Here is a 27,005-nt window from a genome sequence, read left to right as displayed (position 1 = left end):
CTCTCAGGTCGGGTCGAAGGGTTTTGGCGGAACGTAGGCAGACATGCCGTGTCTCCGTGTTTGCTAGTCACCCTGGCTGAAACTCCAAGCTCTTTTTGAATTGCCTCTTGTGTCCTCTATCCCACCTTCATCGCCAATGTTGTAGCGTGGGAATAACGAGAGGCACAAGCAGGCTAGTAATAATAGCTCTTTAATTCAGGGTGAGACTTCAGCAAAGGAACACAGGCAACAGCCCTCTTTATATACTTTTCAGGGGCGACCAAGAACCAATCAGAATTCACAGTACATTTGAATTTCCCGCACAAATTAGATACATACATAACACCTATGAATACAGAATCAACCCCTTCAGTGCTAAGTTTCAAGAAGTTCAGTGAATAGAATAGAAACAATATTTTTCTGATTGTTTGGAGTGGAATAGATCTGCACAAGAAGAAAGTGAAACTAAATGTGAAGAGGAAGGGGCAAGCAGACAAGCAATACAAAATGAAAGTGAAACTTTCTGAGCACAATACTGCACAGCCACAGACAGACAGGTCTTTGGATCTTTTTGTGTGTATGACCTGAGGTTTATCACATTCTTTCCTTGGAGGAAAAAACCTATAATGGCAGCAGGCCGTAGAAGAGACCCAGTTTGGCAATACTTTAATGAAGTTCCTTTACCTATCGGTAAGGCAAGTTGGTAAGCAAAATTATATTTCTTATTATTACTGCATGTTACTGTCATTTGGTACAGTTATGAAGAAAAGCAAATATTCCTTTTGGGGTACTGCTGTGTACAATAAGCAGAAATTGTATAAACAATAAAATAACAGCATTGACTTTTTTGTTTAGCGGAATTCATGGATTCTGGAAACTATCCACCTTCAAGATCACCATCCTCCTGTTCTACAGTTTCAGAGTTATCCATCCAGGATAGTGCTTCATTAGCATCATCATCATCAGACACCCACAGCCACATATCTCTATCACCTAAAAGAAAGAAAAAACCCTTCCCTCCTGGAACCACCATAGATAAGTTTGTGATAAAAACTAGCAGATTAGAAAAAGAGTTAATTGATGAAAAAATTGCCCAGTTTGTTTATGCAACGAACTCTTCTTTCCGTCTGACTGAGAACCCACATTTCATTAATATGGTTCAGTCACTGAGACCAGGATACAGTCCACCCAGCAGAGCAGATGTTGCAGGGAAACTGCTGGATAAAGTGTATGACAGAGAAATGGAGCAATGTGCAACAGCTATGGAGGGTAGAATTGTTAACCTAAGTATTGATGGGTGGAGTAATGTCCACAATGACCCTATTGTATGTGCTTGTAGCAACAGAAGAAAGGAAAGTCTTCCTTGCACAAACAATTGATACGTCAGGAAATGCACACACAGCAGAATACTTACAAGAAGTGGCAGTAAAAGCTATAATAACATGTGAACAAAAATTCAAATGTCTAGTACGCAGTTTGGTCACAGACAATGCTGCAAATGTATCCAAGATGAGAAGAAATTTAGAAGAGCAGGAAGGAAATACAAAGCTAATAACATATGGTTGCAGTGCTCATTTGCTGCATCTCTTAGCCAAAGACTTAAGTGTTCCAGAAATAAAGACTAATGTTGTTGAAATTGCTAAATACTTCCGTAACAATCATTTTGCTGCAGCAGCTCTGAAAAGGATGGGTGGAACCAAGCTAACGCTCCCACAAGATGTTAGATGGAACTCTGTGGTGGACTGTTTTGAGCAGTATATCAAGAACTGGCCTATTCTGATGACAGTTTGTGAAGAAAATCGAGATAAAATAGATGGCACTGTCACGGCCAAAATCCTCAACATTGGGTTTAAGAGAAATGTTGAACTTATGCTAAGCATCCTGAAACCCATCTCTAAAGCTTTAAACAAAATACAGAAAAATAGCTGTTTTATTGCTGATGCTGTTGAAATTTGGAAGGAACTGAGTGAACACTTAAAAACAGAACTACACATGGCCAGAATTAAATTACAAGCATTAAAAAAACAAATGGGACAAGTACTGTCTCCAGCTCATTTTTTGGCAAATATTGTCAATATCCAGTATCAGGGTCAAAACTTAAGTGCTGAGGAAGAGGAGTTAGCTATGACATGGGTATCCAGCAATCATCCATCTGTAATGGCAACTATAATAAACTTCAAAGCTAAGGGGGAACCATTCAAGAAATATATGTTTGCTGAAGATATTTTAAAGAAAGTCACACCAGTGAACTGGTGGAAGTCACTTAAGCATTTGGATTTAGAGACTTTCAAGTAATGATTTCACTTTTAACAGCAGTAGCTTCTTCTGCAGGCGTTGAAAGAATATTCTCTTCCTTTGGACTCATTCTAAATTGAGAAATCGTTTGGGACCCGATAAAGCAGGAAAGCTTGTTTTTCTTTTCCAAATTATGAACAAAGAAGAAGATGAAGATGACGAGTGAGCTACAGAGGACAGTATTTAAGCTTTTCATGTGTAGGCTGGGCTGACAGTCTAAGTTTCTTAAAATATATATATTTTGTTTAGCCAAATTAGTTAACAAACATGGATGTTTGTTTAAGCAAACAACATATGCTGTAATGTTATTGTTTCAGTTGAATAAATCTATTTAAATTGTTATTATTAAGGTAATGATTCCTAAGTACAACAGAAAAGTTGTCCAAATATGAATGATTAACCTATTAAACTGGGGATAAAAAAACTAATATGAAAAGTTGTTATTCTAAAAATCTTCATCTACTTGCATATTAAAGTTATACCAGCAAGAATTAGTCTTTATGTAGAAAACTATGATTTAAATCAAGCCTTACTGACTAGCGATTTAAATGGTGATTTAAATGGTGATTTAAATCAGTTTGATTTAAATCAAATCCACCCTGCTATCCCCTAGGACTCCAAGATCCCTCTCACAGTTACGGGAATTAAACCAGGTTTCACCTAGTTTAATTATACCTATGCAATTGGTTTTTCTTGTCGAAGTGTAAAACTTTATTTTTATCTTTGTTGAATATCATTTTGTTAGATAGGGGCCACTATTCAAGCTCACACTTTTTTACCTTGCAAAGAAGTAGGTTGTGATCTACTTAATCAAATGATTTACTGAAAACTAAGTATACTATGTCCTCAACATTTCTCTGGTCCACTAATTTAGTCACTTTGTCAAATAATGAAATTATTTTCCATGGAGGATTTCACCACTGGATCAACCCATGTTGGCTAATGGTTGTAACTTGTTTGCTTCTAGGTGTTCACAGATTTTTTGCTTGGATATGTTTTCCAAGATATTACCAGATATTAATGTCAGGCTGATTTGTCTGTAAATTCCTGCATATTTTTTACCTTTTTGAAGATGGGGACCCTATCAGCTCTTTTCCAGTCCTCAGTTACAGGTAGTCCTGAAATTACAACCACAATTGAGTCCAAAATTTATGTTGTTAAGCGAAAAACTTGTTATGTGAATTTTGCCCCGTTTTATGACTTTTCTTGCCACATTTGTTAATGAATCATTGCCATTGTTAAATGAGTTACACTGTTGTTAAGTGAATCTGGTTTCCCCATTGAGTTTGGTTGATAGCATGTCACAAAAGGGGATCACATGACTCCGGGACACTACAACTGTCATAAATGTCAGTTGTCAAACATCTGAATGTAAATCACATGACCAGGGGGATGCTACAACGGTCGTGTGATAAATGATCATAAATCACTTTTTTCAGTGTCATCGTAACTACGGTCACCAAATTAACTATTGTAAGTTGAGGACTACCTCTAGTTCCCCCGTGCTCCAAGGACTTTGAAACATACAGTATGTTACAATGGTTCTGAAATCACATTTATTAGTTCCAGTAAAATTCTGTTTGAAGAAGTTTGGTGGGTCCCAACAACTATAGTGAATCTGTATGTGTGCGCTCCTGTTGTACATCTGCTGTGGGATATGAGATCCCTGGGAAGCAAGCTATGAAAAACATGGCTTGCTGGTCCCGTCTCATTCCTTGGGATCCCACCTGGCCCATTAAGTCCTTATGTGGGATTCAACCATGAGGATCTGGTTACTGCTTGCTACCTGTACATTGAGAAAATCTCCCTGTTCCTACGAGCAATGTGGAAGGGAAATGTTGGACTGGATTTCTCTGAGGAATGGACTTCAGGCCAGGATCCGTTTCTAAGGAAGTTTTTATTCTGGTCAACTGAGCAGAGATAATTTCTATATAAGAATGCGTGATGACAATTTCTCAACAGAGAAAAAGGAGGAAGGTGCAATTATATTTTTCTTTTTTCGATTCCTTTCCTGCTTCTCTCTATCCATTCTTTGTTTTTATTTGATTTATATATTTTATTAGATTAAATTTTCTAATTAAAAAAAGGAATGTGTATCAAACAAAGAGTCAGTCTTGATGCCTGGCCTTGCAGTTTCCTTGGCAAGGATTTTGTATATTTTATTAGATTAATATATTGAATTTAAAAAAAGGAATGGGTATCAAACAAAGAGTGGTACATTGTTGCATGAACATCTGTATTACCAATCTTTTTTCCAGCCCTTGGAAATGCCTTTTGGAAACATTGCTCTTACCATATACAGGCAGTCATCTCCTCTTGTTAAACCCCCTTTTCCAGCCCTGCTGGGTATGTGACTTTCTCACTTTGACCTAATGGAGACTTCTGTGTATGCAAAGTTACAGACGCACAAGGCATTTAGCATGGGTGTGCTTGGAAGCATCTCTGGGCAGCAGGAATGAAGCTGGCTCCCTTTGAGCCTCTGACCCACTGATTCTCCTGGGTCTTAAATCCTTGGCAGACACAGGAAATCAGTCATAAAGTTTGGGGGATGTAGAGAGGTTTTGATCTCCATTGAGTCACCCCTAAGAAAGTGCAGAAATCTATACATCAGCTTTCTGGAAAGTATAGCTCTCCAAGTCTTTTGCCCAAACTGTTTGGGAATAATAAAGCTAACTCCTGTGGAGATTGGGAAGGCTGCTCAGAGCAAGTCTTCCCCCAAGTGAGATTTAGGCTCTGCAAGGATGCAGACAGAAAGAATCTCTCCTATCTAGATGTGGTTTGGAAGGTGGGTGTTATTGTTATTGTTCCAGGTTTCATTATTCTATTCATAGGATGAAGCTGGAAATAATTTAGCAGCTGTGCATACAAACAAGAACTTCATAAATATTTATGGCACAACACGTCCCTAATCTTGGGAAGCTAAGTAGGTCAGGCTTCACTCTCCAAAGTTGCAAAAGTAGGTTTTGGGGAGTTATCCTGCACTCCCGTTTCTCTGCAGTTTCCTTGGCAAGATTTTTTGTAAGCAGATTTCCCTTCAAAGACCTGAGCGGACGGGACAGGCCAGGGCCTCTGAGATGGCTTTGTGCCTAAAGCAGGACCGGAAATAAGCGTCTCTCAGGCTGTAGCCTGGTGACCACCAAACTGAGCTTTCTTCCTCCCCAAAAAATCTATCCATGCAGCTGTTCCTGCTACTCCAGCCCCAAATTCAAGGCTGCAGTTTTTAAGATCCAGTATCTTCCAAATATAACACCTACTTTCCACCTTTCAATCTGAGCTTCAACTTTTAATTCTGAGGAAATGGACTGTTCGTCTGAGTGGGGATTTATGGCTTTTGACCTCGCTCTATAGACCATCCCCTCTGACTCTTAGATTGGCTTCATTTAATTTTGCTTGATTATCTACTGTACAACTTTTTTCTCACATCTCCCCACCAAGGGGGGAGAACCACAAAAGTATCAGTCCCTTGGTGCTGCTCTCAGGCCCCAGCTGTCAAAGTCTTAACAAGGAGGCCCCTAAAAACAAAGGAGATCACAGCAGGAGTTGTGAATAAACCTGGAGATCCTGTGCTGAAAACCACAATCCCTTTTCTCCTCAACTATTTCTACAGCTCTTCTTCATGAAGGTCACCTGCAGGGCAGAACAGCCTTTACATCTGAAATTTTACACTGGTTTTGTCACTGCCCCAAATTCCCCCAAAATATTTGCTATTCATGTGGTTTCTTCCACTTGCGTGCCTCATTCTTGACACAATCTGAACAGACATGCTTCGTGCGCTGAATTCCTGGAACAGTTAGGAAAAGAAGAATTTTGAATCCCTCCACTCTACGCTCACTTTCTCCTCATAAGAGCCATGGTGGCGCAGTTTGGCAGCTCAATTCCCACCGGCTCAAGGTTGACTTGGCTTTCTATCTTTCCGAGGTCGGTAAAATGAGGACCCAGATTGTTGGGGGCAATATGCTGACTATGTAAACCACTTAGAGAGGGCTATAAAGCACTGTGAAGCGGTAAATAAGTCAAGGTACTATTTCTATTATATGAGGAGCCACAATCTCTTAACTATAGTCTGAGTGCTCCTATCCCAAAGAGATGCTGGCTGGGGGAATTCTGGGGCTGAAAATCTCGGGGGCACCCAGGGAAAAAAAAGGCTGGGACTATGCCTGTGGCATTTCTATCATCTACCATGATAAAAATGCAAAGAACACTCCCAAAAAGATTTTTACATAACTGCACAATTTCTGCAAAAATAAATATTCAGCAACTTCTGCTGCTGATGGCCAGATAGCCTTTATCAAACTAGTATGTTCCAATTTTTTCTTTCTTCCTTTCTAACTAATATCATGACATATTTGCCTACAAAAAATCAGGCAAATTCTTTGTAGTCAAATTAAATAGACAATTTCTCAGCTGGACTTACAATGTGACATTAGAAATGAAATTCAAACTCTGTCTACACTCATCACTTTGGGCCTCATGTGGATTTTCTTGTGTACGATAAGGTTGGAAGGTTTCCTGAAGCATCATGCACACTCGGGGCACTTAAATGGTTTTTCCCCTGTGTGTATGATTTAGAAGGCTATCCTTAGTACTGAAATCTTTCCCACAGTCTGGACACTCATATGGTTTCTCTCCTGTGTGAGTTCTCTGGTGTCTAACCAAGCTAGAATTTTCACTGAAACGTTTTCCACAATCAGGACATTCAAATGGTTTCTCTCCTGTGTGAATCCTCTGATGTTTAACCAGGCTGGAAATCTGACGGAAACTTTTCCCACAATCAGGACATTCAAAGGGTTTCACTCCTGTGTGAATCCTTTGGTGTTGAACCAGGCTGGAATTCTGACTGAAACATTTCCCACAGTCAGGACATTCGAAGGGTTTCTCTCCTGTGTGAGTCCTCTGGTGGCCAATGAGGTTGAAATATTGACTGAAACTTTTCCCACAGTCAGGACATTCAAAGGGTTTCTCTCCTGTGTGAGTCCTCTGGTGGCCAATGAGGTTGGAATTCCGACTGAAACTTTTCCCACAGTCAGGACATTCAAAGGGTTTCTCTCCTGTGTGGGTCCTCTGGTGGCTAATGAGGTTGGAATTCTGACTGAAACTTTTCCCACAGTCAGGACATTTAAAGGGTTTTTCTCCTGTGTGAATTCTCTGGTGTGTCACGAGGCTGAAATTGGTACTGAAACTTTTCTCACAGTCAGGACATTCAAAGGGTTTCTCTCCTGTGTGAGTCCTCTGGTGGTCAAGGAGGTTGGAATTCCAACTGAAACTTTTCCCACAGTCAGGACATTCAAAAGGTTTCACTCCTGTGTGAATCCTCTGGTGTTTAACCAGGCTGGAATTCCAACTGAAACTTTTCCCACAATCAGGACATTCAAAGGATTTCTCTCCTGTGTGAGTCCTCTGGCGGTCAATGAGGTTGCAATTTTGACTGAAACTTTTCCCACAGTCAGGACATTCAAAGGATTTCTCTCCTGTGTGAGTCCTCTGGTGGCCAATGAGGTTGGAATTCCGACTGAAACTTTTCCCACAGTCGGGACATTCAAAAGGTTTCACTCCTGTGTGAATCCTCTGGTGTTTAACCAGGCTGGAATTCCAAGTGAAACTTTTCCCACAGTCGGGACATTCAAAGGGTTTCTCTCCTGTGTGAATCCTCTGGTGTTTAACCAGGGTGGAATTTTGACTGAAACTTTTCCCACAGTCAGGACATTCAAAGGGTTTCTCTCCTGTGTGAGTCCTCTGGTGGTCAATGAGGTTGCAATTTTGACTGAAACTTTTCCCACAATCAGGACATTCAAATGGTTTCTCTCCTGTGTGAGTCCTCTGGTGTTTAACCAGGCTGGAATTCTGACTGAAATATTTCCCACAATCAGGACATTCAAAGGGTTTCTCCTTGGTGTGAGTCCACGTTGCCATGCTTGCTAAAGCATTTACCGCATTGGGAACATTTGTAGGGCTTCTCTCTTCTGTGGGTCCTTCCATGAAAGAAAATGGAGTCGTTCTGACCAAAGCTTTTGCCACATTCAGAGTATTTGTACAGTTTTTCTCCAGTCTGGATCCCCTCTGGCATAATCAGCTGTGATTTGCAAGTTGTATCTTTCTCAGAACAGAAACGTCTATGGATCTTTTCCACAACTAATATTCTTGAGGTGGTCAAAAATATGGATAATATCTTTAGTGCTGCTTTGATTTACTGGTGATTTTCTTCCTCCCAGAGCGAGGCCTGCAACACTGTCTGCTCTACGTGGCTTCCTCCCCAGTAACTTCCAGATATTTCCCTCTTTTCCTGAATGGAAAAATAATCTCCCTTGACTTTTCATGTAACGTATGCTTTAATTTCACACTCTATTTTTCCAGTTAGAAATCTCTTCTTGATTTTCTCTCATTTCTCTCTCACCTGCTGGGGGACTCTCTGAAGGAAATGGAAAATATTTTGATTTCTGGACTGACTTGTTTTGCTATTCAAAGTTGTTTGTTATCCTCAGTTGTCCAGAGTGCTCATTGCCATCTTCTTTGTCTATAAGATTCAAATAAAAATGTATTTTTAATTGCGCATAAAATGGTTGCAGAAGATGAGAAAAGAAGAAAAAAGTTTACATTATAATGAAAAAGCAAACATGCCACAATGCTCCAATAACCTCTTACATTGATCATGATTCAATTGACACATGGAAGACCACCCAGATCCAAGTTCGAATATCCATTCAATGATTCTAATTCGATTGTTGACTTCAGTCAATCACAAATTCTTAGCAATGCAAAGGGTTGTTTTCAAATACAATCAATTGAAAAAGAAACTACACCTGCTTTGATTTCTTGTGGTTTTACTTATCAGGGTATCATAAATATCATCGCAACAGAACAGAAGAGAATAACAGAATTGGAAGGGACCTTGGAGGTCACCCTATATCATTTCAGACAAATGGCTGTCTCATCTCTTCTGAAAAGCCTCCAGTGATGGAGCACCACAACTTCTGAAGGCCAGCTGTTCTGCTGGTTATTTGTTCTCACCATTAGGAAATTTCTCACTGCTTCCATAGTATAAAGAGGGGAAGTAGCAGCCACGTACTGCTAATAAAATGCCCTTCATCAATTGATCATCAGCAAGTATGATTACATCTATCTCTGACACTGAGTTGTGTGTTAACACAATGCCAAAGAATAAAGAATCAGCAATGATCTTAGAGAAGAAATTGTTGCTGCCCATCAATTTGGGAAGGTTTAAAAGATCATTTCCAAACAATTAAAAACCCATCATTCTACAGTGCGGAAGACAAGTGTAAAGCATTCAGGAGAGTTGCTAATCTTCCCAGGAGTGGACGTTCAAGGAAATTCAGCCCAAGGTCAGACGGTGCAATGGCCAGAGAAATTGCAATGAGTTATATCTTAGACTCTACAGCTGGGCTGTCAAACTAGTGGCCTGTGCGCCAGATGGGTCACACGCTGGCCACGGCCACGTTTAAAGAAGGGGAAAAAGTTGTGATCACATGATCATGCTGTGATGACGCATGTTTGACGCCCCTGCTCTACAGGCTTCAATAAGCATGTTAAATGTTAAGATTCATAACAATGGAATTAGAGAAATACTGAAGAAGTATGGTTCGTTTGGAAGGGTTGAATGGAGAAAGCCTCTTCTCTCTAAAAAGGTCATAGCACATGGCTGTTGTTTGCAAAGTTGCATCTGAACAAATCACAGGACTTCGGGAACACTGTCCTTTGCACAGACCAGACCAAAGTGGAGATGGTTGGCCATAATGTAATTGGGCCACAGGCCATCTCACCAATAGCTAAAGCTTGGCTGACAAAGGATTATGCAACAGGATAATGGTCGCAAAACACATCAGCAAATCTACAACAAAATGGCTGAAAAAGAATCAAGGTGCTGCAGTCAAAGTCTAGACCTCAACCCAATTGGCAGGACCTCAAGAGAGTTGTGCATAAAAAAACACCCTCAAACCTCAATGAACTGAAGCAATGTTGTAAAAAAGAGTGGGCCAAAATTCCTCTACAACACTGCAAGAGACTGATAAAGTCACACAGAAAAGAATTACTTCTAGTTGTTGCTGCTAAAGATAGTTCTACAAATTATTGAATCATACATTTTTCATACATGACTTCACCGTTTTGGCTTCCTTTTTATAAAATAAATGATGACCTGATGTAATATTTCATGTGTTATTGTTCATCTATGGTTGTATTTACTGACTATTAAGAACTTCTAAGGACCAATTGATTTTTACTATGCCCCAATACGTAAAATCATAAAAGTCAAGGAGAGTATAATTTCTTTTTGACATGACAGTTTATCTGGAGGTCCTGGGGATAGATTATACATTTGCAGGTATGTACATTCAGAAATAAAAATACACACACCTACAACATGAAGATAATTCATGTCTTTGAAGTCTGAAAAACATCTCAAACCTTCTGAGCTATTGTTAATCAGGAATTGGATGAATTGGATGATTGCTCATATGTTGAGATGGCAAGGCTGAAGTTCAGGCCTCAAAAGGCTTTTGAAGCCATGGAAAATTTCATAGGAAACACAAGCCTATGGGTTAGCCACGTGACCAAAACCACAGAAGGCAAACTTGACTATTTTTATAATTTCTATATCTTCTCTGTCATGTGCCAACTGCCTCTTATGTAATGAAGCGAAAGCAAAGAAATGTATAAATATCTGCCTTTCACTACACTCAGGGTTCCTTCCTTCTTAGGAAGATGAAGAAATGCATTGGCTTATCAACACACACACACACACACACACACACACACTTGGACTCTGTCTCTTATTTCACTGAGCCATATCTGTCAATCGCAGTTATGTCACGGTAAGGTTGGTGGCCAATACATTTTATAAATAAATACACCTGGACAGTTCAAACATTCAATAGCTATTTTTTAAAAAGTGCTGGGTTAAGCACAGTGGAGCCTGGGGGGGCACCAATAGGAAACACATACTTGTTAGCTAGAAATGGAAGTAGAACAAAACAAGAACAACCCAAAAAAGACCAGAGACACATAAATCTGATCTTGTTGCCCAGAAAACATCAGGTCCATAAGAGAAGAATTGAGTTGGGGGACCTTGGAGGTCTTCTAGTCCATCCCCTGTTCAGGCAGGAGACCCTATTCCGTCCAGAACAAATGGCTGCCCAATCTCCCCTCAAAACCCTCCAGGGACGGAGCAGCCACAACCTCTGGAGGGAAGCCATTCCCAAAGAACCAACCTCCACTTGAAAGAGGCTTTTTCAAGCTCCCCACCAGCAGAAATTGCAGCCCCCAGTTTCCCAGCCTGCAGCACCAGTGGGCTTCCATTTGGGGAGGGAAGGAACCCACAGCAGCCGCAGCTGAGAGGCTTCAGCCCAGTTGCTTCTCCGCTTCCAGCCCAAGTTGCTCCCGGACTCTCCTCCCACCTGCTGCCCTCCACTCACCTGGCAGCTGCTGCTTCGACCATGGAAACAGCAGAAAAGCCGCTCTGCATTCCACTTGCCTCCCATCAGTCATCCGGAAGAGGAAGTTCCTCTGCGCTTCTCCTCTCTTCCCAGCCTTTCTAGCAATGCAGTGTTGATGGCTTTCTAGGCACAGGTGTTGCCTGACCGCCATCTAGCGACAGGAGGTGGAAAAACACGCTTTTCCAATCTCCACCAAGGCGTTTGGAAGAGGTTTCCTGTGATTACATTGCAGCACGTCGTTTTCGATTCCCAGCAACCGACCTTTGCAACTGAGCCAAGTGAAAAAGTGATGCTACTTCGTTTTTGGTGCCTTTGGGTCAGTCTAGATGCCTGGCCTTGCAGTTTCCTTTGGAAGGGTTTTTGGGAGGGGTTCCCCCCCCCGGGGTTCCCTCCCCCCCATTTCCTGCTTCCAAGGGCTGAGAGGACTGGCCAAAGTTCAACAGGTGGGACTGGAACTGAGCGTTTCTCTGTCTCTATCCTGGTGCCTTCCCCACTACACCAAACTGGAACTTCTTCCTCCCCACAAAATCTACCCATTGACCTGTTCCTGGTGCTCCCACAGCAAATTCAAGCCTGCAGCTTTCAAGATCAATGATACAATGAATAAATAGAGTTGGAAGGGACCATGGAGGTCTTCTGTTCCAACCCCCTGCTCAAGCAGGAGACTCTATCCCATTTCAGACAAGTGACTATCCAATCTATTTTTTAAAACTTCCAGTGATGAAGCACCCACAACTTCTGAAGGCAAGCTGAAGGCACTTATTAATTCACACTGTAAGTTTCCAGGTTGCTTCTCTCCTTTGTTAGTTTCCATCCATTGTTCCATGTCTTACCTTCTAGTGTTTAGGAAGATAACTTGAGACCCTCCTCTTTGTGGCAGCCACTCAAATATTGGAAGACTCCTATCATGCCTCCCCTTGTCCTTTTCAGTAGACTAGACGAGGGGTGTCAAACTCAAGGGCTGGTGGCCAAATGCAGCCCTCCCGAGTTCAGAGGTTTGCAGGAAGCCATCGCAACCAAAAACAGCTTGGGAGCCAGTTTTCTCTGGCAGAGCGCTTGGGGCACCAGAGGCGCCCCCAATGTGAGTGATATCGATCTGGCCACGCCCAACCTGGCCATGCCCACTCCGGCCCCCAGAGGTCAAACACAACCCTGATGTGGGCCTCAATGAAATCGAGTTTGACACCCTGGTCTATGTTGAGGGTAAACTGCCCTCTGCAGAGTAGAGCGACGGACCAGACAGCATTGCAACACAGATACTCTTAGACTCTGAACGTTGTTAGAAAAATAAATAGTCTTTACTTGTTGTAAAACAAACAAACCTGGCTTCTCATAAACAAAGATAACACTTCCAATACAAAACAAAGTTTGCTTACAGTTCTAGTTGTCACAGTATCTTTAGCAGCAATATCAGGAGCAGGAGTGAGCAGGAGTGAATGAACTTCCTGCCTTCCTTTTATTTCTGTTTTAACCACTTAATCAATTAGTCAACTTGTAGCAGTTAAAGTTACAGTACATATTATCTACCCAACCATAGGATAAGGATCCAACATTCTCCCCTTTGGGTAGACTAATATATTTACAATCTTAAACCATACTGTTCACATGTATCTATATGTTTCCTACTTCCCTGTGCTTTTGTGAAATGATCTGCCACATTGTTTTCTGATGCACAATATACAAGCTCTATCATCTTGTTCTTTATACATTCTCTTACATTGAGATATCGAAGATCTGTATGTTTTGTTCTAGTCTTTACAGCTATATTTGTCGCCATTTTTATCGCTGCCTGATTATCTTCATATACTATTATAGGATCTTGTATATCTATTCCTAAATCAGCTGCTTAATACTGATCAAATCCATACATAACAAAAATAAACAAGAAAACTCTGCTTCCATTGTAGACATACTTAAATGCTTCTGTCTCATTGAACGCCACCATATCAAAGATTTTCCCAGAAATACAGCGATTCTTGAGGTTGATTTTCTTGTATTCACATCTGTTGCAAAACTAGCATCTGCATAAGCGGTTACATGCAATTCTTCTGATGGTTGTAGATACAAGGCATGATGCATGGTATATTTCAGATATCTAAGAATACGTTTTGCTCCTTGCTAGTGTCTTTCTGTAGGTTCCATGTTGAATCTAGCTATAAGAAATATCGGGTCTAGACCAATTGCTAATGTATGATAAACTGCCAATCAACGATTGGTATATCCCTTTATCAAACAACGGACTTTGCACATCAGTGTTGCAATAATCTTGAGCCATAGGTGTCTTTGATGGTTTACACAATTCCATTCTGAACTGTTGTAATAGATTATTAATTTTATCAGTTTGGGATAATTTAAATCCTCCCCTAGTTTTTTCGATCCTTACATCTAGGTATTGTTGTATCTCCCCTAGATTTTTAATCCTGACATGAGCTTTTAATTCATCAACAATCCTGTTGGCCTCTTGTTCGTTCTTTGTAATCAGAGCTATATCGTCCGTAAAAAGAAGTAATAATGATACTATACCATTCCATTTTAAATAAACATGGATCTGCTAATCCTGCTTTAAATCCGATATTCTTCAATGTTTTTACAATGCACTGGTTCCATTCATAACCTGACTGTTTTAACCCATACAGACTTTTCTTTAATAACCAACAGTCAGCCTTTCCATTTTCCTCAAATCCTGAGGGTTTCTTTAAATAAATTTCATGCTGTAATGGTGCATGCAGATATGCGGTCTCTACATCTAAATGGGTAACTATATATTTATTTCTAGCTGCCCATACCAACGCTGCTCGTAATGTAATGGCTTTTAAGCTTGGAGCGAATACTTCATCGTAATCATTAGGAGACTGATTAAATCCTTGAGCTACTAGCCTAGCCTTATATATTGGTATCCCATCTATCCCAGTTTTTAATTTATATACCCACTTACTACTGAGTATAGTTTTCCCTTTTGGAATTGTTACAGACTCATACACTTGCAAATTCTGCAAAGATTGTAGTTCTTTAGTCATTGCACCTCTCCACACTTTCTGGTCTTCAGGTGGAAACGTGGTCAACTCATTAAATGTAGTAGGGACTTTATTTACTTGATAGACTGTAGTTGCCTGATACCTATCAGGTGGTCTTGTTACTCTACTCGACCTTCTTGGAAGTTCAGGACTTACAGATTGCCTCTCTACCTTAACCTCTTCCTGTACTATGTCTTTCTCTACCTCTTCGCTCTGGATCTCTGGTATTTCATTGGTAGCTTCAGTCTGAGTTTCAATGATAACCTCATTTTCAGTACCTAATTTATTCTACCCTACATGCTCCATAAACCTGGCATTTGCACACTGTTAACTACCGTTGCTGTTCCTTTTACCCAAAATCTGTAGGACCTGTGGTTTGAATTATAACCAACAAATATTAATTGTTGTGCCCTACTCTGGCCCTTACGCCTTAACTGCGCTGGAGTATGTACCCATGCAGGTGATCCAAATGTGTGTATGTAGCTCAAATCTGGCTTCCTTCCATGCCATACGGTATATGGAATTTTGTTAGTGGTTGTATTTATGGTGTTGTTTAAGAGTGTATTTGCACACATAATGGCTTCTCCCCATAAATTAGCCGGTAAACCTGCATCAGCTAACATTGATCTCATCATTGCTTGTAGAGTTTGTCCTCTCCTTTCAACATACGAGTTATGCTGTGGTCGATATGGAGCTGAACATTTGTGCTTTATACCAGCATTAGCTAACGTTGATTTAAACCTTGTGTTGACAAACTCAGTACCATTGTCAGTTACAATAGTAACTATTTTTTGATTTGTTTTCCTCTCCACAAACTTAATCCATTGAACAAAATACCGAAAAGTATCTATCTTAGACTTCAATAGGTAGCAAAAACCATACCTGGAATAATGGTCAACTATACTGAGAACATAGCAAGCACCCCCTAAACTAGCCTTCATTGGCCCTATTAAATCAGCAAATACCACTTCCAGTGGTCTCTTCGTTTTAAACCCTCAAACCTATTAGCAAGGATTGTTCTACTTTTCTGCTGATTACAAATATTGCAATTTAAATACTGGTTACATGGTTTCAGCTTCAATCCATCAACTAATTTTACAGTTTTCTGTAACATCTTAAAACTGATATGCCCCATACGTCTGTGAAGCAAGTGAACACATTCATCATGTGGTTTTACATTTGAGTATACAACATTTGTAACATGGTTACCAGATAATACATATAAACCATCTTTCAGTTTTCCAATAATCTTGGTTTCACCTTTTTCAATTAAACAATCATTGGTTCTAAACGTTACTGTATATCCTAGCTTAACCAATACTCTAACCGAAATCAAATTAAAATTTAGATTTGGAACATATAACATATGCATTTTTTCTTTTATATATGGACATATTGCCATTTCCTCACCACATGCCTTTAGCTTCCACCCATTTGCTAAAGAAACCTTATTATTACTAGGCAACATTTTCACAAAATAGTTTGTGTTCTGACAATGCATAGCGACGCCCCGCTATCAATAACCCACGAATCATGGTTAACCATTTTCTTATCAGACATAGCTACATTACATTGTTTTTTATCATAAACCATGGTTTTTGGTTTCAGCCTTCTGCAAAACTTGGCTATATGACCCTTCTTGCCACAATTAAAACAATGTTTTACAGCATATACATGATTATTTGCCTTTACATTTACATTAATCAACTCGGGTTCTTCCCTTAGTTGTTTTCTTTCTTCTCTTCTTCTGGCCTCTTCTAGTAGTCGTGGGGTTACATTGGCCAAAGTTAGTTCCTGCTGTGTGAGACCTTCAAATGATGTTACTACGTTGTCGTAGCTTTCATCTAGTGATGATAACAGTATATAAACCTGTTGTTGCTCGGAAAAAACCACCTCCTTCTGATGTAGCTCTTGAAAAATGCTTTTTATGCAATTCAGGTGTGTTAACATGTCACCACCCTTAAGGAGTCTTGTGCGAAATAACTTTCGTGTAATGTTAATTTGCGCCCCTACAGTGTCACGAACATAAAGATGTTTCAAATTTCTCCAGCATTTTGCAGCAGACTGTTCACCCTCGATATGAACAAGCTGGGTATCGTCTAGAGATAAACCAATAATACACAATGCACTCTCATTCTTCCTCTGGAACTCGGCTATCTTCCTGGCATCCTCGGCATCGTCAGCATTCCAGGAGGTCATGTCTGGTGGATTCTGCACTACATCCTATAGCCCTTCTTTGCGCAACAGAAGACTGCACTTGGTGGACCAGGATTTGTAGTTGGTGCCATCCAGCCGGGTAACCAGTGATAAGTTGGGAGCTTGACCTTGTGCCATCCTCACCAGGATATTAAATACGTATCAGAATGTCTGGAGCAATAATGTGTGTTGCAACTCTCTTATTGCTGTAACTGGTACACACACTCTGGCACTGGGCCCATAACCAGTGTTGAGGGTAAACTGCCCTCTGCAGAGTAGAGCGACGGACCAGACAGCGTTGCAACACAGATACTCTCAGACTCTGAACATTGTTAGAAAAATAAATAGTCTTTACTTGTTGTAAAACAAACAAACCTGGCTTCTCATAAACAAAGTAACACTTTCAATACAAAACAAAGTTTGCTTACAGTTCTAGTTCCGTAACACCGTCACAGTATCTTTAGCAGTAATATCACGAGCAGGAGTGAGCAGGAGTGAATGAATTTCCTGCCTTCCTTTTATTTCTGTTTTAACCACTTAATCAATTAGTCATCTTGTAGCAGTTAAAGTTACAGTACATATTATCTACCCAACCGTAGGATAAGGATCCAACAGACTAGACATACCCAATTTGTGTAACTGTTCTTTGTATGTTTCAGCTTCCAGTCCCCTAATCATCTTTGTTGCTCTTCTCTCATGCTTTCTCATGCTTTCCAGAGTCCCAATATCTTTTTATATTGTGGTGACTAGAATTGGATACAGTATTCCAAGTGTGGTCTTACTAAGGCTTTGTGAAGCAGTACTATAACTTCATGTGATCTTAATTCTATCCCTCTATTAATGCAGCCTGGGATTGTATTGGTAATTTTGGCTGCTGCCAATCACAAAAAAAATAGTAAGAGAACACCTGTCTGATCCTGATGAATACAAATCACCAGGACCTGATGGATTACATCCCAGAGTTCTAAAGGAGCTGGCAGATGTCATCTCAGAACCATTGCACCACATCTTTCAAAAATCCTGGAACACCAGGGAACTACCAAAGGACTGGAAAAGAGCTAATGTGGTTCCCATCTTCAAAAAGGGGAAAAAAACAGACCAAAACTACAGACCAATCAGCCTAACATCAATACACGGGAAGATACTGGAAAAGATAATAAAATGAACATTGCTTACCTGAACGTTCCTTCTCGGTGCACTGATGGAGAATCCAAAGCGTGGGTAATGTTCACGTTGAGCTTTCCAGAGACTGAGTGTGTATCCCTTTAAATTTTCAGCCTTGGTTCCGCCTCCTCTGCCCGACTGGTGTCAGTTTAGTTCATGAAGAACATGTAGAAGAAAGGACGATAGACAGTTGAGGAAGGCACTGGACCTGGATCTGTAAGGAAGGGAGGGTTGGATTCTCCATCAGCGCGCCGAGAAGGAATGTTCAGGTAAGCAATGTTCGTTCTCCAGCGCGCTGCTTGGAGAATCCAAAGCATGGGATATACCCAAGCAAGTGTCTTGGGGGGGTTAGCAGCCAGGTCCGGAGAGGAGGCAGGAGCAGCCACCGACTGCAATACCCGGCGGCCAAAGGAAGCGTCAGCCGCCGCAAAAGAGTTGATCTTATAATGTTTAATGAAGGGAGACAAAGTCGTCCATGTGGCTGCTCTGCAAATTTCAGAAACCGAGGCTTGAGTTGCCCACGCCGCAGACGTGGAAGCGCTCCTCGTAGAATGAGGCAGGACTTTACCTGGGAGAGGCTTGCCCGACACAGAGTGGGCTTTGCAGATGCAGGCTTTCAGCCATCGTCCAATAGTGGTAGCGGAAACTTTCTGACCGAGGGATGCCGGAAAAAACGAAACAAACAGAGCCTCCGAATGGCGGAAGGACGAGGTTCTCCTTATGTAGCGGTGGAGTGCTCTGCGAACATCTAGGGTGTGCCATTGGACCTCTAACTGGTGCCTGGGATCCGGACAAAAATCCAGAAGGATTAGCTCTTGAGCCCGGTGGAAGGTCGAATTCACTTTGGGCAGAAATGAAGGGTCCATCCTGAGGACGACACTGTTCGGATGGAAAACACACAAATCGTCCCGTACCGACAAGGTACTCGCCAATTCCGAGACTCGTCATGCGGATGTAATTGCGACTAGGAAGACGACCTTCAGTGTAAGTAGACGTAATCCGATGGAGGCCAAGGGTTCGAAGGGAGGAGCGGTCAGGGCCCGGAGAACCAGCGAGAGGTCCCATGTAGGGTAGCGATGAATACAGGGGGGACGCAGGTTGGACGCCCCTCTTAGAAAGGATCTGATACGTGGGTTGCGGGAGAGTGTGGCGGTGGTAGAGTCCGAAAGGACGGTGTCCAGGGCAGCCACGTGCCTACGGAGCGTGCTCGCCGCGAGGCCCTTATTGAAGCCAGCATGCAGGAACTCTAGGACTTCGGACGCTGAGGCCGAGGTGGGATCCGAATGCTTAGCGGCGCACCAAGAACAGAAGGAGCGCCAGGTGACATTGTAGATTCTAGTCGTAGAAGGACGTCTGGAGGCCTGAATGATGGAAATAACGCCCTCCAAGAGACAGTCCTTGGTCAGACGGATCCGTTCAAATGCCAGACGGCCAGCTGCAACCATTGGGGCTCTGGGTGCAGTATGGCCCCCTGGCTGAGAGAGATTTTGTGATCCGGGATCAGCCACGGGGGAGCGACCGAGAGTTCCACCAGGTCGGCGAACCATGGCCTGCGCGGCCAGTGCGGGGCGACAAGGAGGACATCTGCTTGTTCCAGGAGAATTTTCCGAATCACCCTCAGCAGGAGCGGGAGGGGAGGGAAGGCGTAGAGTAGGCCCCAGGGCCAGGGGCAAAGTAGGGCGTTGGTGCCTTCTGCCATGGGACACTGGAATCGGGAGAAGAATCTCAGTAGCTGGGCATTAGATGGATGTGCAAACAGGTCGATGATTGGCTGGCTGAATCTGGTGGACATCTCGCGGAAGAGGGACGGATGGAGTTTCCATTCCGCTTGGTTGATCAACTGCCGGCTGAGCCAATCTGCTTGGCAGTTGTCGGTCCCGGATATATGATCTGCTATCAGCCACCGAGTGTGCTGTTCTGCCCAGGTCAATAGTATGGCCGCCTCTGACATCAAGGCCGCCGAGCGGGTGCCTCCCTCACAATTTACGTGAGCCTTCGCTGTTTCATTGTCCGTTAGTATCCGGACATGCTGATCCTCCACCAGATGTTGGAATCGCAGCAGGGCGAGTCTGATTGCACGAAGCTCCAACAAATTGATGTCGTTGGCAGCCTCGGTCGGAGACCAGTGGCCCTGTGTGACATGAGTCCGAAGGTGGGCGCCCCAGCCCCCCAAGCTCGCGTCCGTGGTGACTGTCACCCTGGGCGGGTTTTGGAACAAACACCCGGAGAGCACGGATGGCGAGGTCCACCAGAAAAGGGAATCGCGTACCCCTGGAGGCAACCGTACCGTGGACCGGGAGTTGCTGTGGTGAGTCTTCTGAAACGGTAAAAGGTACCATTGCAGGGGCTTGGAATGGAATCTGGCCCAAGGGATGATGGATATGCAGGAAATCATCTTCCCTAATAGAGTGGATAGGAGGAGCAATGGTACCCGGGGAAGCGATAATATCTGCAATACCAAGTCGCGAATGCTGAGGCGGCGGTCCTTGGACAGGAAAACCATGCCCAACTGAGAATCCAGGATCGCACCCAGGTGAAGGATCCTGGTGGTTGGATGAAGGTGGCTCTTCCCGACGTTCAGTGTAAAGCTGTGCGACTGGAAGGACGACGACACCATCTCGAGGTCCTTTGCTGCCAGGGTGGGCGACGACAACAGGATGAGGATGTCATCCAGGTAGCAGTACAGTCGTATGGGGATCAGCCTGAGAGAAGCGGCCACTGCCGCTAACATCTTCGTAAAGACCCGAGGGGCCGACGAGAGTCCGAACAGCATGGCCCTGTACTGAAAGTGGTGGTTGTTGTAGGCAAACCTGAGCATGGATGGGGAAGTGCAGGTAGGCCTCTTTCAAGTCGATGGAAGTCATCAGGTCTCCCGGCCGAATATAGTCCAATATCGATCGTAGCGTTTGCATTTTGAATTGGCGGTATTTTATGTGAACGTGAACATTACCCACGCTTTGGATTCTCCAAGCAGTGCGCTGGAGAAAAACAGATCTGCCAACACCTAGAAACGAGTAAAGTAATAATTAGCAGCCAGTACAGGTATGTTAAAAACAGATCATGCCAAACCAATCTTATTTCATTCTTCAACATAGTGACTAAATTAGTAGACCAGCAAAATCCTGTGAACATAATATACTTAGACTTCAGCAAGGCATTCGACAGAATAGACCACAACCTACTTCTTCATAAGCTAGAAAAAAGTGGGATAGATAGCTTCACCTCCAGATGGATTCGCAACTGGCTGACAAACCGTACTCAACGAGTAGTCCTTAATGGGTGTACGTCTACATGGAGAGAAGTAAGCAGGGGGGTGCCACAAGGTTCCTTCTTAGGCCCAGTAATCTTCAATATCTTCATAAACGATTTAGATGAGGGAATAGAAGGGGAACTCACCAAATTTGCAGATGATACAAAGCTGGCAAGAATAGCTAACACTCTAAAAGATAGGCTCAAGATCTAGATGGATCTTGACAGACTTGAACACTGGGCCCTATCTAACAAAATGAAATTCAATGTAGAGAAAAGTAAAGTCTTACACTTAGGTAAGAAAAACCAAAAGTATACTGGGGGAAACCAGGCTTAATAGCAGTGACTGTGAGAGGGATCTTGGAGTCTTAGTGCACAATCAGCTGAATATGAGGCAGTAGTGTGCAGCGGCAGCTAAAAAAGCCAAAGCAATCCTAAACTGCATTAACAGAGGGATACAATCAAGATCAAGTGAGGTACTAATACCACTCTATAAAGCTCTAGTAAAACCACACCTAGAGTACTGCATCCAGTTTTGGTCACCACACTATAAAAGATGTTGAAACTCAAAGTGCAGAGGGGAGCAACCAGGATGATTAGGGGACTGGAGACTAAAACAGATGAAGAACGGTTACAGGAACTGGGCATGGCTAGTCTAGTGAAGAGAAGGACCAGGGGAGACATGATAGCAGTCTTCCAATATTTGAGGGGCTGCTACGGACAGGAGGGGGTCAAGCTATTTTCCAAAGCACCTGAAGGCCAGACAAGGAATAATGGATGGAAACTGACCAAAGAGAGATTCAAGAAATGAGGAGGAACTTTCTGATAGTGAGAACAATCAACCAATGGAACAGCTTGCCTTCGGAAGTTGTGGGAGCTTCATCACTCGAGAGTTTCAAGAAAAGATTAGACTGCCATTTGTCAGATATGGTATAGGGTCTCCTGCTTGAGCGGGGGGTTGCACTAGATGACCCATAAGGTCCCTTCCAACTCTGTTAATCTGATCTGATCTGATCTGAACTGTTGGCTCACATTTAAGTGACTATACACCAGGGTGGATAAAAATAAATGATTTTTTTAAAAAAATAAAAAAAATCAGATTTTTTTTATTTAAATCGGATTTTTTTTATTTAAATCGGATTTTTTTTTAATAAAATGCTTTTTGAGGAAAATATATTACCATCCAAAGGTTATTTCATCATGAAATAAAGATTAGTTTTTTAATTATGTAGAATAAGGCTATATATGTTTAATTTTTTTGGTAAATAAATTCCATTAATCCATTCACAATGTCATGCTCTTCCAGAGGTTTTTGTAAGATTATTGGGCAGTTTCTCTGCCTACAAGATATTATCACAGATGCTTGGTTTACTTTTGCAGTTCTCAAAACTGAATTTGACTCAGCAGAGATCACATGCCTCTTCTTCACAGCAAAAATGTTATAACATGAACAGAGTTGAGAAAAAGACCTTAATCCTATTGTTCTACAAACCTATGAATACAGAATCAACCCCTTCAGTGCTAAGTTTCAAGAACTTCAGTGAATAGAATAGAAACAATATTTTTCTGATTGTTTGGAGTGGAATAGATCTGCACAAGAAGAAAGTGAAACTAAGTGTGAGGAGGAAGGGGCAAGCAGACAAGCAATACAAAATGAAAGTGAAACTTTCTGAGCACAATACTGCACAGCCACAGACAGACAAGTCTTTGGATCTTTTTGTGTGTATGACCTGAGGTTTATCACATTCTTTCCTTGGAGGAAAAAACCTATAATGGCAGCAGGCCGTAAAAGAGACCCAGTTTGGCAATACTTTAATGAAATTCCTTTACCTATCGGTAAGGCAGGTTGGTAAGCAAAATTATATTTATTATTACTGCATGTTACTGTCATTTGGTACAGTTATGAAGAAAAGCAAATATTCCTTTTGGGGCAGTGCTGTGTACAATAAGCAGAAATTGTATAAACAGTAAAATAACAGCATTGACCTTTTTGTTTAGGGGAATTCATGGATTCTGGAAACTATCCACCTTCAAGATCACCATCCTCCTGTTCTACAGTTTCAGAGTTATCCATCCAGGATAGTGCTTCATTAGCATCATCATCATCAGACACCCACAGCCACATATCACTATCACCTAAAAGAAAGAAAAAACCCTTCCCTCCTGGAACCACCATAGATAAGTTTGTGATAAAAATTAGATTAGAAAAAGAGTTAATTGATGAAAAAATTGCCCAGTTTGCTTATGTAACAAACTCTTCTTTCCGTCTGACTGAGAACCCACATTTCATTAATATGGTTCAGTCACTGAGACCAGGATACAGTCCACCCAGCAGAGCAGATGTTGCAGGGAAACTGCTGGTTAAAGTGTATGACAGAGAAATGGAGCAATGTGCAACAGCTCTGGAGGGTAGAATTGTTAACCTAAGTATTGATGGGTGGAGTAATGTCCACAATGATCCTATTGTATGTGCTTGTAGCAACAGAAGAAGGGAAAGTCTTCCTTGCACAAACAATTGATACGTCAGGAAATGCACACACAGCAGAATACTTACATGAAGTGTCAGTAAAAGCTATAATAACGTGAACAAAAATTCAAATGTCTAGTACGCAGTTTGGTCACAGACAATGCTGCAAATGTATCCAAGATGAGAAGAAATTTAGAAGAGCAGGAAGGGAATACAAAGCTAATAACATATGGTTGCAGTGCTCATTTGCTGCATCTCTTAGCCAAAGACTTAAGTGTTCCAGAAATAAAGACTAATGTTGTTGAAATTGCTAAATACTTCCGTAACAATCATTTTGCTGCAGCAGCTCTGAAAAGGATGGGTGGAACCAAGCTAACGCTCCCACAAGATGTTAGATGGAACTCTGTGGTGGACTGTTTTGAGCAGTATATCAAGAACTGGCCTATTCTGATGAGAGTTTGTGAAGAAAATCGAGATAAAATAGATGGCACTGTCACGGCCAAAATCCTCAACATTGGGTTTAAGAGAAATGTTGAACATATGCTGAGCATCCTGAAACCCATCTCTAAAGCTTTAAACAAAATACAGAAAAATAGCTGTTTTATGCTGATGCTGTTGAAATTTGGAAGGAACTGAGTGAACACTTAAAAACAGAACTACACATGGCCAGAATTAAATTACAAGCATTAAAAAAACGAATGGGACAAGTACTGTCTCCAGCTCATTTTATTGGCAAATATTGTCAATATCCAGTATCAGGGTCAAAACCTAAGAGCTGAGGAAGAGGAGTTAGCTATGACATGGGTTTCCAGCAATCATCCATCTGTAATGCCAACTATAATAAACTTCAAAGCTAAGGAGGAACCATTCAAGAAATATATGTTTGCTGAAGATATTTTAAAGAAAGTCACACCAGTGAACTGGTGGAAGTCACTTAAGCACTTGGATTTAGAGACTGTTCAAGTAATGATTTCACTTTTAACAGCAGTAGCTTCTTCTGCAGGCGTTGAAAGAATATTCTCTTCCTTTGGACTCATTCATTCTAAATTGAGAAATCGTTTGGGACCCAATAAAGCAGGAAAGCTTGTTTTTCTTTTCCAAATTATGAACAAAGAAGATGAAGATGACGAGTGAGCTACAGAGGACAGTATTTAAGTTTTTCATGTGTAGGCTGGGATGACAGTCTAAGTTTCTTAAAATATATATATTTTGTTTAGCCAAATTAGTTAACAAACATGGATGTTTGTTTAAGCAAATAATATATGCTGTAATGTTATTGTTTCAATAGATTGAATAAATCTATTTAAATTGTTATTATTAAGGTAATGATTATTTTTCTCCTTCCTAGGTACAACAGAAAAGTTGTCCAAATATGAATGATTAACCTATTAAACTGGGGATAAAAAAACTAATATGAAAAGTTGTTATTCTAAAAATCTTCATCTACTTGCATATTAAAGTTATACCAGCAAGAATTAGTCTTCATGTAGAAAACTATGATTTAAATCAAGCCTTACTGACTTAAATTGTGATTTGATTTAAATCAAATCCACCCTGCTATACACTAGGACTCGAAGATCCCTCTCACAGTTACGGGAATTAAACCAGGTTTCACCTAGTTTAATTATACCTATGCAATTGGTTTTTCTTGTCGAAGTGTAAAACTTTATTTTTATCTTTCTTGAATATCATTTTGTTAGATAGGGGCCACTATTCAAGTTCACACTTTTTTAGCTTGCCAAGAAGTAGGTTGTGATCTATTTAATCAAATGCTTTACTGAAAACTAAGTATACTATGTCCTCAGCATTTCTCTGGTCCACTAATTTAGTCACTTTGTCAAAGAATGAAATAAGGTTTGTTTGGCATGATCTCTTTTTGATCAACCCAGGGGTGAAATGCTATCAGTCCACACCAGTTTGGGCAAACCGATAGTGATAAAAACTACTGGTTCAGGTGAACCAGTAGTAAAAAATACCTACCGGTTCCTCTGAACTGGTATTTCCGATGATCAGCTGTGCCACACGGCGAATCTAAATCATGTGGCACAGTTGTTTCCCCCCCTCACTGTTCTACTTAACTTGTGAAGTCTTTTTCTGCGCGAAGTGTGCGTGTGGCGTGCAATGTGCATGCACAGGCAGTGAACCGGTGGCAATCCACGGAGGATTTCACCACTGGATCAACCCATGTTGGCTAATGGTTATAACTTGTTTGCTTCTAGGTGTTCACAGATTTGTTGCTTGGATATGTTTTCCAAGATATTACCAGATATTAATGTCAGGCTGATTTGTCTGTAAATTCCTGCATGTTTTTTACCTTTTTGAAGATGGGGACCCTATCAGCTCTTTTCCAGTCCTCAGTTACAGGTAGTCCTGAACTTACAACCACAATTGAGTCCAAAATTTATGTTGTTAAGCGAAAAACTTGTTAAGTGAATTTTGCCCCGTTTTATGAATTTTCTTGCCACATTTGTTAATGAATCATTGCCATTGTTAAATGAGTTACAGTGTTGTTAAGTGAATCTGGTTTCCCCATTGAGTTTGGTTGATAGCATGTCACAAAAGGGGATCGCATGACTCCGGGACACTACAACTGTCATAAATGTCAGTTGTCAAATATCTGAATGTAAATCACATGACCAGGGGGATGCTACAACGGTCATAAGTGTGATAAATGATCATAAATCACTTTTTTCAGTGTCACCGTAACTACGGTCACCAAATTAACTATTGTAAGTTGAGGACTACCTCTAGTTCCCCGTGCTCCAAGGACTTTGAAACATACAATATGTTACAATGGTTCTGAAATTGTTGTGGCCCCGCCCTCTGAGCCTGTCCCATCGGAGGAAGAAAGCTCCGAGCATGAGGAAGAGGAGTCAGCCAGACCTCCCTCTCCAGGCCCCTCCCCTCTGGCATTGTCTCAAGTGCCGGCCGAGGGAGGAGACAGCTGATTCGAATCAGAGTGATGAGGAAATATCATTCCTGGACGCACGCCTCCGATGGCGTGATAAACGTTTGCAGCAGCTTAGGAGGCGTGCTAGGGATTAGAACTGAGTCACTGGACCACACCCCAGAGACTATATAATAGAGGGTGGTGGTCAAGGATCTTTGTGACGAACAAAGCAAACCTTGGATAGTCACTAAAGCCTCGTCCGGAGCTGCTGAGAGAAAGATTTAAAGTGTCGGACATTTGGACTC

The 27,005-nt window shown here is 41.6% G+C and overlaps 3 protein-coding genes across 5 annotated transcripts in view; 1 reads left to right on the top strand and 2 right to left on the bottom strand.

Moving 5' to 3' along the window:
* The window catches only part of LOC148115761 (uncharacterized), a 321,967-nt gene extending 310,244 nt beyond the window's left edge, over positions 1-11,723 (bottom strand). The window contains exon 1 of the mRNA XM_087884110.1: positions 11,700-11,723. The gene's annotated coding sequence lies outside the window, so the exon portion shown is untranslated. The remainder of the gene's footprint in view (positions 1-11,699) is intronic.
* The window catches only part of LOC132710035 (uncharacterized), a 173,535-nt gene that overhangs the window by 100,378 nt on the left and 46,152 nt on the right, over positions 1-27,005 (top strand). The gene's annotated exons all lie outside the window — the stretch shown is intronic.
* LOC132710890 (uncharacterized) lies at positions 4,393-18,229 on the bottom strand. Of its 3 annotated transcripts, none has more exons than XM_087884064.1 (2): positions 18,107-18,229; positions 4,393-8,785 (listed from the first exon to the last, which is right to left on the bottom strand). In XM_087884064.1, the coding sequence occupies exon 2, from the start codon at positions 8,248-8,250 to the stop codon at positions 6,811-6,813; it is 1,440 nt and encodes a 479-aa protein (XP_087740190.1). In that variant the 5' UTR covers positions 8,251-8,785; positions 18,107-18,229; the 3' UTR covers positions 4,393-6,810. The 3 variants fall into 3 exon arrangements, with proteins under 3 accessions (XP_087740190.1, XP_060544402.1, XP_060544404.1); XM_060688419.2 differs by lacking the exon at positions 18,107-18,229 and adding an exon at positions 11,700-11,775; XM_060688421.2 differs by lacking the exon at positions 18,107-18,229 and adding an exon at positions 11,530-11,688.

The sequence above is a fragment of the Pantherophis guttatus genome, chromosome 2 (assembly GCF_059756535.1).
Source record: "Pantherophis guttatus breed Tessera chromosome 2, ASM5975653v1, whole genome shotgun sequence".
In the NCBI taxonomy this organism is placed as follows: domain Eukaryota; kingdom Metazoa; phylum Chordata; class Lepidosauria; order Squamata; family Colubridae; genus Pantherophis; species Pantherophis guttatus.
This window is presented reverse-complemented; position numbering and strand designations above follow the sequence as displayed.